The 11973-nt window shown below is 47.1% G+C and overlaps 1 protein-coding gene across 1 annotated transcript; it reads right to left on the bottom strand.

The window, feature by feature from the left end:
• Nucleotides 1-3956: 3956 nt before the first annotated feature.
• Nucleotides 3957-11098, bottom strand: Gdf9 (growth differentiation factor 9). Its single transcript, XM_050157693.1, has 2 exons — nt 8400-11098; nt 3957-5238 (listed from the first exon to the last, which is right to left on the bottom strand). The coding sequence occupies exons 1-2, from the start codon at nt 8794-8796 to the stop codon at nt 4310-4312; spliced, it is 1326 nt and encodes a 441-aa protein (XP_050013650.1). The 5' UTR covers nt 8797-11098; the 3' UTR covers nt 3957-4309.
• Nucleotides 11099-11973: the final 875 nt, after the last annotated feature.

Raw genomic sequence — 11973 nt, 5'->3', positions numbered from 1 at the left:
TTCTATCTCCAATGTCCGTTCTCATCCCTGTTCTGAAGTTGTGGCTTTTAGAATGAGAGTAACTGAAGCAGGTTTAGCATAGAGGAGGGGGTGGTGAGAAGTGGGCACACCTCAAATGTGTGAGAAACCTTCAAGTTTCTAAAGTGAGGGGCTGCAGCAGCCCCACAGAGTCACACTGCCTAGGATATGAGCAAAACTACATTTACAAATGAATTGTAATGTTGTTTCCAGGTAGGCTCTCCTATAGGCCAGACTGTCCTCAAACTCACTTAGGCAGACCAGGATAAATGTGAACTCAGCTGAGTCAGGAAGATGGTGAGCTGGAAGCCAGCCTGGGCTACATGAAAGGGGCTCAAATCTCCTTCCGCCTAAAAGTGTTGGTACATAATGCATTGACAACGTTACACTAGTAAAATAGGATGCACACCAAAGCGTGAGTCCTGAATGAGAACACGTGGAGGAGGCCCCAGAAGAGGCTAATTCCCGGACAGCGTAGAATGGGGCGTATCAGGGCAGGTGAGCACACAGTGAGTGACATTTGTTTGGTTTGAAGGAAAACTTCTGGAAATGTGCTGACCGGGCAATGGTGTGAATGCCAGTTGATGTCACAGACCCATATGCTTACATATGGACAGTGTGGTAGATTGTTATGACACATGTATTTAATCATAAGAGCTAAGAAGACAGCTGGGGGGGGGGTGGCTCGGCAGGTAGAGGCATCTGTCATCAAATCCGGCAATCCCCAGGTTTCACCTGGAACCCACAAGGTGAAAGGGGAGAATCAGTTCCTGAAAGTTGCCCTCTGACTGCCACACACACCGTGGCACATGCGTGCCCACACACATATGTCTACACACAGTAAGGAAATGTATTTTCTGGAAACAGGGTCTCACTAAGTATCTATGGCTGGCCTGGAACTCACTCTGTGGACCAAGTTGGCCTCAAACTCACAGAGACCTGCCAACTGTGTGCTGTGTTAAAAATGTGTGACACCAAAATGATATAAACATAACTTTAAAAAGATAGCCATGCATAGGTGGTATATGCCTTTAATTCCAGCACTCAGGAGGCAGAGGCAGGGGGATCACTGAGTTCAAGGCCAGCCTGGTCTACAGAGTGAGTTCCAGGATAGCTAGGGCTCTGTAGAGAGATCCTGTCTCCAAAAAAAGCCAAACCAAAACAAAAATATAAAAAGGTGAAGAGACAGGGGCTGAGGAGATGATTGAGCAGTCGAGCATTCTGGTTGCTCTTTCAGAGAACCTGAGTTCAGTTCCCAGCACTCTCATGGTAGGAATTCTAGCTCCAGGAAATCCAGCACCCTTTTCTAGCCTCTCTGCTCTCTGGGTACCAAGAATGAAAAAAAAAAAAAAAAGATTTACGTTAACTGAAAAGACAATCCATAGAATGGGGAAACATTTGGAACCTGTACTTTGAATAAACAAAGAATTCAACTCATAAAAGAAACACAAATGATCCAATTACAAAGCAGGTAAAGAACCTGAAACAAACCTGACATCTCTAAGATTTTATTTCTAATCACAAGCATCTGCTGGATCCCCTTGATTTACAGGTGTCTGTGAGTAAACTCACAAGGGTGCTTGGAATTAAGCCCAACTCCTCTGGAAGAGCAGTAAGAGCCCTCAGCTGCTGAACAGTCTCCCCAGCCGCAGAGAAGATATACACTAATACGGCCTACAGAGACCCTCCAGCATCATGTCTTTAGGAGGATGCTAACCCTCCCCACACTGAACTACTGCTTCACACGCCTCTGGCTGGCTGCAGGGAAACAAGGTCAGAGTAAGAGGGTACAGGGACAGCGAGGCCTTCCTACACTGCTGTGGCTGCTTGGGAAAATAGTCCAGCCCACTCCCAAACGGCTAAAGAGACACTGTACAGCTGCATGGAGACTGAGACCTATAACCCTAGCACTGGGAAGTGGAAGCAGGAAGATCACAAATCTAAGGCCAGGGTGTTTACATGAAGTACGGTGGTGCACACCTTTAATACCCATACTGGGGAGACAGAAGTGTGGGTATCTCTTGAGTTTAAGGCCAGTCAGGGCAACATAATGAGACCCTGTCTTCCCAGAAACAAAAGACCGAATACTAAGTCAACAGTTCTCCTAGGGGTATAGCCAAGGGAAATGAAACACTGACTTCATTTGTGTTACTAATCGCAGTAACAAAATGCGGCTGGAACAATGAATGGCTCAGAGATTAAGGGCACTAGGACTCTGGGGGAGGAGGCGTTGTTCTCTGTGGGTACCAGACGTGCACAAGGTGCACAGACGTACATCTGGACAAAACACCCACACACATAAAGATAGTTAAAAAGCGAAATTAAGTTCTTGGGGCCGGAGAGATGGATGGCTTAGAGGTTAAGAGCACTTGTGGCTCCTGCAGAGGCTGCCAGATTCCACATGGTGGCTCACAAGCAAGGAAATTCAGGTCCAGGAGATCCAGCACCTTCTGACCTCCACACACCAGGCAGACTCGTGGTGCACTTACATACATGCAGGCGAAGCACTCAGACACATAAAGCACCTAAAGCACTTTTAGAAATCAGTACCTCTAAGTTGCTTTCACAGTGAAAACCCCACAGAGCCCCTGGGTCCAGATAAGAGGAGTCGGAGTAGACCAGTCACTGCCAGTGTCACTCAGTAGGAGCAGAGTTGAGCCCGCCTGGGAGAAGTCCAGGCATGAACTGAGAGAGACTGGCAAAAAGCAAACCATTGGAGACAAAAAGAAACAGAAACAACTAACTCGAAACGTCCTTGGCTTCCTTCTGTCAAGCCAGACCTTTTTAAAAATGCACATAAAAATACCTTTAAAATCTTCAACCCAGGGCTGGGCTCAGAGGGTAAAGCCCTCGTTGTGCAAGACTGAAGACCTGAATTCAAGCCCCAGATCCCACTTGAAGGTGGAAAGAGAAAATGGACTCCAGAAATTGTCCTCTGATCTCTGCATGTGCACTGTGGCACACATGCACCCTACACACACAAATATATTAAAAAATCCTTAACATATATGCCTGTGATCTCAACATCTGAGAGATGAAGGCAGAAGGATCAGGAGTTTAAGGCAACATAGGGTTATGTAGTGAGTTTGAGGCAAGCCTGGGCTACATGAAACCCTGTCTCACACAACCAAAAAATACTGTAACCAAAGTAAAACCAAAGCTTAGGGCATACAAAGGTACATTATACCTATGTATGAGATTGTGAAAGAAAGAACGTTTTAATTGAACACTGGGGGCTGGAGAGATGGCTCAGTGATTAAGAACACTGGCTGCTCTTCCAAAGGACAGGGTTCAATTCCCAGCATCCACACGTCAGCTCATAACTGTCTGCAACTCCAGTTCCAGGGATCTGACAATGTCACACAACCACATACACAGGCAAAATACCAATACCCATTAAAAAAGCAGAAAGAGCAGTGAAGCCAAGCGTGGTGGTGCACACCTTTGATCCCAGCTTAGGAGGCAAATTCTGAGTTTGAGGCCAGCCTGGTCTACATTGTGAGTTCCAGGACATCCAGGGCTACATTGTTGAGATCCTGTCTCAGAAAAAAAAAATTAACAGATTTTCATGGGAAAGGCAAAAAACCAATTTCCCTTAAATTAATGGACCACATTATGTTTTTTTTTTTTTTTATGTGACTCAACTGATTGACACAAGCCAGCTGTGAACAGAATATGATGTTCAAAGTCACTCAGGGGACGTGGCCCATCCACCCTACCTACAGTCTCATTGACTCTGTCTTCACCAGGGTTCAGGAACGAAGTTCATTTCCCTCTGAGAAAGAGCTGCAGTCAGCCAAGGGTGCCAGCACTCTGGAGGCAGAGGCAGGCGGATCTGTGTGAGTTCAAAGCCAGCCTGGTCTACAGAATGAGTTCATAGAGAAACCCTGTTTTGAAAAAAAAAGTGATCTTTTAGTAGAACACAATTTATGCCATAAACAGGAATTTATTCTTCTATCACATAAAACCACAGCACACTAAGTGTTCACAGCTACATTTCCACTCGGGACTTGTGCTAACGAGTTTGTGCATCAGAGACACTCATGGGAAGAGAAAAAGGAAGAGCGCCGCACAAGCATTTCACGTGGTTTGTGGCAACAATCAGTGTTGTGCCCTTTACACCCAGAGATGCTACCCACAACACACTCATTGACACACACTCCCCCCCCCTCACACAGTGTGCAGAGTGACATGGAGCGATTGGTCACGTGAAGCTCTCTGTCCAGGCATGCTAAAGCCCACAGGGTTGCTCTGCCAGACGGGCTCAAAGTGTTGGTGGAGCAGGCCCATGCTAACGACAGGTACATCTGGTAGCTATCATGTCTTCGTACTCTTTGTAAGCAATGGAGCCGTCGGGTTCAATGGTCAACACGCTCAAGGGGCTGTATTTGCCAGGGACACATGAAGGCCTTGGCACGGAGGGGTCCAGCTTCTCATAGATGATATTCTGAACCATGGTGTGCACGGGAGACCCATACCGATGCCTGACCGCCCTGGGACAGTCCCCTTTACAGTACCTGGGGTTGTATCTGTGTGGGGCCACGATCCAGTTGTCCCATTTGAGCTGACTGAAACTCAGCCTGAAGTCATGGAGTTCACACTCATTTTGGGGGAAAAGAAACTGTTTGAAGTATTCGCTGAGATTGAAAGAGGCTGTAAGATGTGGCTTCTTGGCTTCCAAGTGGCTGGTTTTCTGCCCTCGACGGTGCCGGGCAGATCTTTCGACCTCGGCAGCCTTTTCTTGCACAGGCTGGGTGGCCACGCTGCCTTGGCCAGGATGCTGCAAAGGCCTCTGGGAAGAGTGAGGGGAATGCCAGGAGTGATAGGCCTGTGCACTGGTGTCGTTGAGATACAAGATGAGCGAGGGAGGCACGGACAGAGGCATGCTAAACACCCCGTCCTCCGGGGCCTGGTCTTTTGTGCATGTAAAATTGACGGACATATGAATGCTTCTCTCGCTGGAGTCCACCAGAGGCTGGAGGAGGGAGGTCACATCCATCTCGATCCATCTGTGTTTCTTCAAGGTAAATGAGTATGGCACCCGGAGGAGAGCCTTGCCGGAAGACTCGGGCTCCTTTACCACGAGGTCCCCCACACAGGTTGCAGTGGAGGAGGAAGTAGCCGAGTTGTTGAGCGCGTACAGCAAGACTGACTTGAGCAAGTGTTCCATGGCTGTCACCCGATCCAGGTTAAACAGCAGGTCCGCCATCGGCAGGGGTCCTGAGAAGAGAAGCCACCAACCAGTAAGTAGTGCTTGGGGACAAACTGGAGGGAGCAGGAAGTGAGGTGGAAGAATTGGTAGTCAGTCATAAGCAGTTTCCTGTCCTCCTCCTCCCCTACTTCCTTAAGCCTCAAAAACAAAGCAAAGAAGGGGTTTAGAAGGAAATTATAGAGGGTCTGGGTGTGTTACTCAGGGGCGGAGCACTTGCCTGGCATGCACAAGGGCCTGGGGTCATGCCTTGAGTTGGGTAGGGAGGTGAGGTTTTTTTGTGATATGATCACTTTGAAGGATTGGCACCAGCTTGGGATATATTGTGAGACTGCCTCAATCAAACACACACACACACACACACACACATTCTCTCTCTCTCTCTCTCTCTCTCTCTCTCTCTCTCTCTCTCTCTCTCTCTCTCACACACACACACACACACACACACACACCCTCACACACACATTCCCCCCCCCACACACACACAAAAGAGACTGGACCTTGTAGCCCAAACCCATAATCCTGCTCTCTTGGGAGGTAAAGGTCATTCTCAGCTACCTAGCAAATTTGAGGTCAACCTGAACTGGTTCCGAGAGACAAAGGCACCGCCCACACCCACATGGGGTGACTGAAGCCTCAGAAGGTAGAGGCAAGAGGCCCAGGAGGTCAATAGCCCCTTTGACTACTGACTGAGTTCTAGGCGGCCTGCCTGGCCTGTCTGAGAGTGTAGAGCAGTTGAGTGGAGCTCAGAGTTCAGTGAGTCAGGAGGATCGCTGCTCCGTTTGAGAACTTGAGTTTGAACTCTAGGATCTACATGGTGGAGGGAGAGATCCAACTTCGGAAAGCCTTTCTCTGACCTCCAGACATGACCCCACTCCCAATCCACACATGCAAATACATTTTGTCCCCATAAAAGTGAGATCAGCATTCCTGGAGAGGTAAAGCAAGAGACTATCATTACATCCCAGTTCTAGACCCAACAGCTCGCTCCAACACAGGCAGGTGAGAAGAAGGTCTCCCTTTGGTGGCATCCCCACTGAGGATGTAGCCAGGAGACCATCAGAAGCAACACTCACTGGGCCTGGATGAAGCTCGTCAATTGAGAACATCTGACTGCCACGTGAGATTGGAAACAAATGGGGGCGCTAAGACTCCAGCAGGAGGAAGGGGGGCTTTCAACAGACGCCCTGTACAGTCATGATGGTTTTCCTTACACTGTGAACTGGTGGCCGCGGTGTGTGTGTGTGCAGGAGTATGTGTGTGGGGGTTGTTAATGGACACACACTCTGTGGCACACGTATGAAGGTAGACAACTTGGGGACCTGGGAACTGAACTAAGGCTGTCAGGTTGGTGGAAAAAGCCTTCACCCACAATGCCATCGCAAAAGCCCCGGGATTTTCATTGCTGGTTTTTAAAGCTTCCCCGACTCTTTCTTACCAAACTGTTCCCGCTGTTTTTGTTTTTTTAAGACAGGGTTTCTCTGTAGCTTGGGAGCCTGTCCTGAAACTCACCCTGTGGACCAGGCTGGCCTTGAACTCACAGAGGTCCGCCTGTCTCTGCCCCCCCCCCCCAGTGCTGGGATTAAAGGCGTGTGTCACCACCACCCGGCCTGTTCCCATTGTTGACTAACACTTTGAGGTTTGGGGGGGTTTTTTGTTTGTTTTTATTGTTGAGACGGGTCTCATCTGTAGCCCTAGCTGGTCTGGAACTCTTTGGGTAGACCCAGCTGGCTCTGCTCTGAGCTCGGAGATCAGCCTGCCCCTGCCCCCTGAGGGCTAGAATTAAAGTCACGTGTCACTGCGCCCTGCTTGACTTCTGGAGGTCAAACTCTGGGCATCTGGCACTCTCAACATAAACTGTGCTATATCTCAGCCATACAGTTTGTACTGTGCCAGATGGAGACTGAAACTTTCCTCTCACAGGAAACCGAGCGAGAGGGAAACGTCCCATTCATCACGGCCACTACTGGCTCAAAGCGAGGTTTCGGCACAATGCTAGGCCAACCACTTGGCAGAATAGAAAGAGATGCTAGCTATTTTTTTTTTTTTTAGATTTTCTTTTTTTTTTTTTAATTAAAAATTTCCACCTCCTTCCCTGGTCTTTCAAGACATTACTCCTCTAGCCTTGACATACTGAGCTAGTGTGCTGTTACAGGCCTGTGACCCCAGCACTAAGGCAGGTGGGGTCACTGCGAGTTTTGAGGTCAGTCTCAAAAGAGAGGAGGGAGGCAGAGACAGGCGGATCTCTGTGAGTTCGAGACCAGCCTGGTCTACAGAGCTAGTTCCAGGACAGGCTCCAAAGCCACAGAGAAACCCTGTCTTGAAAAACAAAAAAAACAAAAAAAACAAAAAAAAAAAAAAAAAAAAGAGAGAGAGGAGGGAGGGAAGAGGGTGGGAAAGTTCAAACAAAACAAAAATCTATCATACTAAATTTTTTCTTTTTACAGTTTTTTAAAGACAGGGCTTCTTTGTGTAGTCCTGACTATCCTGGAACTTGCTCTGTAGACCAGACTGACATTGAACTCAAAGAGTCTGCCTGCCTCTGCCTCCTGAGTGCTGGATTAAAACTGCCACCACTGCCCAAGCATACTAGTTTCTTAGCTGATGATGGTTTAAGCTAACAACACACACACACACATATATACACACACACATATACACACACCAAGCAAACAGTGGAATCAGCGCTCCTGCCCAGGGATGTAGTAACAGAGGGCTTAGCTATCATGTATGAGTCCCACAACCCTATTTGATCCTTAGCACCACCACACCAAAAAAGAATTCAAGAACTTAAGAAAAAAATTAAAGCTGTGCTGTGGTGGTGCACGCCTTTAGTCCCAGCACTTGAGAGGCAGAGGCAGGCAGATCAAGAGTTCAAGACCAGCCTGATCTACAGAGTGCCTGTCTCAAAAAGGAAAGAACTAATTTGTTTGACTCAGATACTGAGAATAATGCCAAAAGAAAAAAATGTGTGATGCTGTAAACCTGCATGATCCCAGTACTCAAGGGCTGAGGCAGGAGGATGCAGAGTTTGAGTAGAACCTGGGTGACAGGGTAAGATCTTGCCTCAGAACAAACAAATTCAAATCAAAGCCTGGCTTCTCTTAGTAACAGAAACACTGAAGCTCCTGTCTCCTCTCTCCACCCAGTTGAACAATTTGCTCTTACCCACCTGTCACCTGGTTGCCAGGCGCTGGCTCGTGCTTGGTAGAGGGGCTGAAGAGCCGAACAGTGTTGTAGAGGTGACTTCTGCTGGGTTTAGGAACCCCTTCCTTGGTAGCATATGTCTTATAGAGCTTTTTCATGTAGTAGAGCGCTCTGGAGTCAGGTTGCAGCTTAGGGGCCTCCCCTCTCCTATCAGACAGGACCTTAAAGAGGGGAGGCAGGAGACCTGGACTGTCCGTCCCGTCTACAGGCAGCAGCAAGGACCAAGGATCTGCCTCAGACTCCAAAGCTGCATTGGCTCCAGTCTGGGATTCTCCCCTAGAAGCCTGAAAGCTGAGGCTAGTAAGAAAACACAGCCAGGCAAAGCAGCAAAATCCAAACCGGAGTTTGCTGTGAAGTGCCATGGCTTGGGAGAACTAGGAAGGAATGCATCTCCCCACGCCGGTCTTCTTTCTAAAGACTGAGAAAGCCCTGGTGTTGTCCTTAAATAAAATCTAGGTGTGGAGGACCAGCTTCACTTCTGCAATCAGACCTCAAGGATGCCTAGCTGTAGGTCATGTTTCATCACTCTATGGGTCAGCTGTGAGCACATTTTTATACAATTTGCTCTCATTAGGTGAAGATTTGTCTACTTAGCTTTTTTTCCATTTTCCCTGACATTTACTTCAAACCCACCAAGTATTATCACCCTCATGGACTACTCACACAGCTGAGAACCCAAGAGAAACCCGCAGAATTATAAAACAAAATATCTTAGGGCTGGAGACGTAACTGCAGAAGTATTAGGTTTGTTTTTTTTTTCTCTTGATTCACCATCTCCACAGCTCTCACTGCCTTAGTACTAACTGGTTACATATTGCACAGTGAGTTGGGAACACAGGAAGTCACGATGAGTACAGAAATTCCAGAGTGACATTAGGCTGTTCAGCCTGGCCAGGGTCCTTAGTACAAGGCATGGAAATTTGGCATAGGACAACAGTTACTCATAGTGTGCTTTAAAAGAAGACATGGCAGCAGCCGGGGGAGGGGGGCTGCAGGTGTGATGCACACCTTTAATCCCAGCACTCAGAAGGTACAGGCAGGTGGATCTCTATGAGTTCAAGGCCAGCCTGGTCTACAGAGAGGGCTCTAGGAAAGCTAGGGCTACATACTATGGAGACCCCATTTCAAAATAAAAAGAGGCCATTATGGAGCTAGAGAGATGGCTCAGTCCTTAAAGAGCACTGACTGTTTTTCCAGAGGACCTGGGTTCAAATCCCAGTCACCCACATGGTAGCTCACAACTTTCTGTAACTCCAAGATCAGACATCTTTACACAGATTGCACGCAGGCAAAACAGCAAGGCGCATAAAATAATAAAAATAAATTATTTTTAAAAAGAGGACATCACCTTTAATCTTGACCAATTTAAAAATACAACATCCTGGGACTGGAAAGATTGCTCAGCAGTTAAGGGCAGTGGTTACTCTTCCAGAACAAATTATGTGGCTCATGACCACCTGTGACTCCATTTCTGGCACCCTTAGGAATATAAAACACCAACTATAAAATGAAAATAACATTTTTTTTTTAAAAAAAACCCACAATATCTATCTGGACGGCAAGATGGCTCTGAGAATAAAAGCACTTGCCACCAAGCCCAATGACCAAAATTCAGTCCTACAAACGTGCATCCAGTCTCTAAGATCCGCATGGCAGAAGGGGAGAGGAGACTCCTACAGGTTCCTCTGACCTGTACTCAATGTGCCCCTGCCCTTTGCACACAGAATACATATTTTATCTAAAGGAAGCAACTACAGAAAGCTTTTATTTGCTCAAAGGAATCAGTGCCTTTTGATGCAGAACAAAAACCAAAAATATCCCAACTACTGTCAATACTTTCAAAACCAGCACATCAAACTTGATTTTCATTAGAATGCCATTTTTCCACACTAGTAATTAAAAATGTAAGACCCAGATTGTACGTGTGTGTGTGCAATTATTGCGCCTCATCTTCTGAACAAGAATGTCACGTTAGCCTCTCGTTAAAGGCGATGACAATCTGAGGACACTTCATGTCAGTCTTCTCCTTTGCCAGCACCAAGTCCGCCTCATCTGAGGCCTCTGTTTCGTGAGAAACACTGGTTCTCCACTGCTGTCTGTGGCACCGGTTATTCATTCAAGATCAAGAGCCCTGGCAAAGTCCCTGGGTTTGTCGGCAGCAGCTCTTTCCTTCTTCGATCTGCTCTTATCAGATTCACTGTCAGACAAGATTTCCTTTCTGTACCATCTTTTTCATTACCAGCTTTTTGAAAACTAAGAAATGCTTCAATTAATTCTGGACAATCTAAATTTTCTTCTGGTTCCCAAGTATTCTCAGCGTCTGTGAGCCCTTTCCACTCGAGGAAATGCTCCACCATCCTCCTATTCACTCACTACACGTGGGTCCAGGACTTAGTTTTTCAGGTTCTGCCTCTTCAACTTTTTTTTTTGTTCCGGGTTGTGCTCCTCAGCTAAGTCACAACCAAGGGGCAAAATACATATTTTAAAAGTAATGAAAAGGGCTGGAGAGATGGCTCAGAGGTTAAGAGCACTGCCTGCTCTTCCAAAGGTCCTGAGTTCAATTCCCAGCAACCACATGGTGGCTCACAACCATCTGTAATGGGGTCTGGCGCCCTCTTCTGGCCTGCAGGCATACACACAGACAGAATATTGTATACATAATAAATAAATAAATATTAAAAAAAAAGTAATGAAAAGTACAATATCCTAGTGTCCTTGTTTTGGTCTACAATTCATGTGACCATACTCTAGTCGAAAGGTTTTGAGATATATGCAAGTAGTACATACTTAAACATATTTAATATGTACTATTATATGTAGGTCTTATTTATTTTTTAACAAGCCACCCAGATGGCAGAATTCACGACAGTATTTTAGTCCTTGACTAAAGTATTTGTGTTCCTGCCTTGGAGCTGAGACCAGGCTAGATAGTGTTTTAGGAGAACCAGGGGCAAGTGCACCACCATGCAAGGAGGGGTTACCTAGGGCCCCTCGGAAGGTGATCATCTTCTGGATGAAAGTGAACCCATACTCATAACACAAGATTAAAAAGTCAGTGTGCGCAGCACCTGATCAATAAAGCCAAACCCTTGCAAAACTGAAGCTCAGGGTTTGCCAAGCCGCCGCCCCAGTTTGATCGCCAGATTATAATTGGCCAGTCATCCCATTTACAGGCATTGGGACAAACAGAAAGGTCCGTGAGTCCCACAGGACAGTACTAGTTAGGAGAATGCACTTTAGGGAAAACACAATAGTTCCATAGAGGAAAGAGCCGGGGCTCGATGACACACCCTGCCCGAACTGAAGCCCCTCTATAGCTCCCATGACCACGATCCGCGTCTGACAACTGGCTGACGGAGAGCTGCTGATTTGTAACTGAACTGGGAGAAACGTTTGTGTCACATCCTCGACAAGTCTACCGGCTGCCAGTGGTTTCCTAGGCAGCGTTTACCGTAGCCCTAGACCCAGTGTCCCTAACTTTGTGCTGCAGTCATGAGGGTCTGTTTACAGTCCACCCCCTTTTGGTTACGGGGATCCCA

This window comes from Alexandromys fortis, unplaced genomic scaffold (genome assembly GCF_014885135.2).
Source record: "Alexandromys fortis isolate MF-2015 unplaced genomic scaffold, M_Fortis_MF-2015_v1.1 scaffold_103, whole genome shotgun sequence".
Classification (NCBI taxonomy): Eukaryota; Metazoa; Chordata; class Mammalia; order Rodentia; family Cricetidae; genus Alexandromys; species Alexandromys fortis.
The sequence above is the reverse complement of the archived record's forward strand: the minus strand, read 5'-3'. Positions and strand labels throughout refer to the sequence as shown.

Coding starts and splice junctions, on each gene's coding strand:
- Gdf9 (XM_050157693.1), bottom strand. CDS start 8,796: ATGGCACTTCACAGCAAACTCCGGTTTGGATTTTGCTGCTTTGCCTGG. Junction 5,239..8,399: donor GCCTGGCAACCAGGTGACAG/GTGGGTAAGAGC, acceptor TTCTCTTCTCAG/GACCCCTGCCGATGGCGGAC.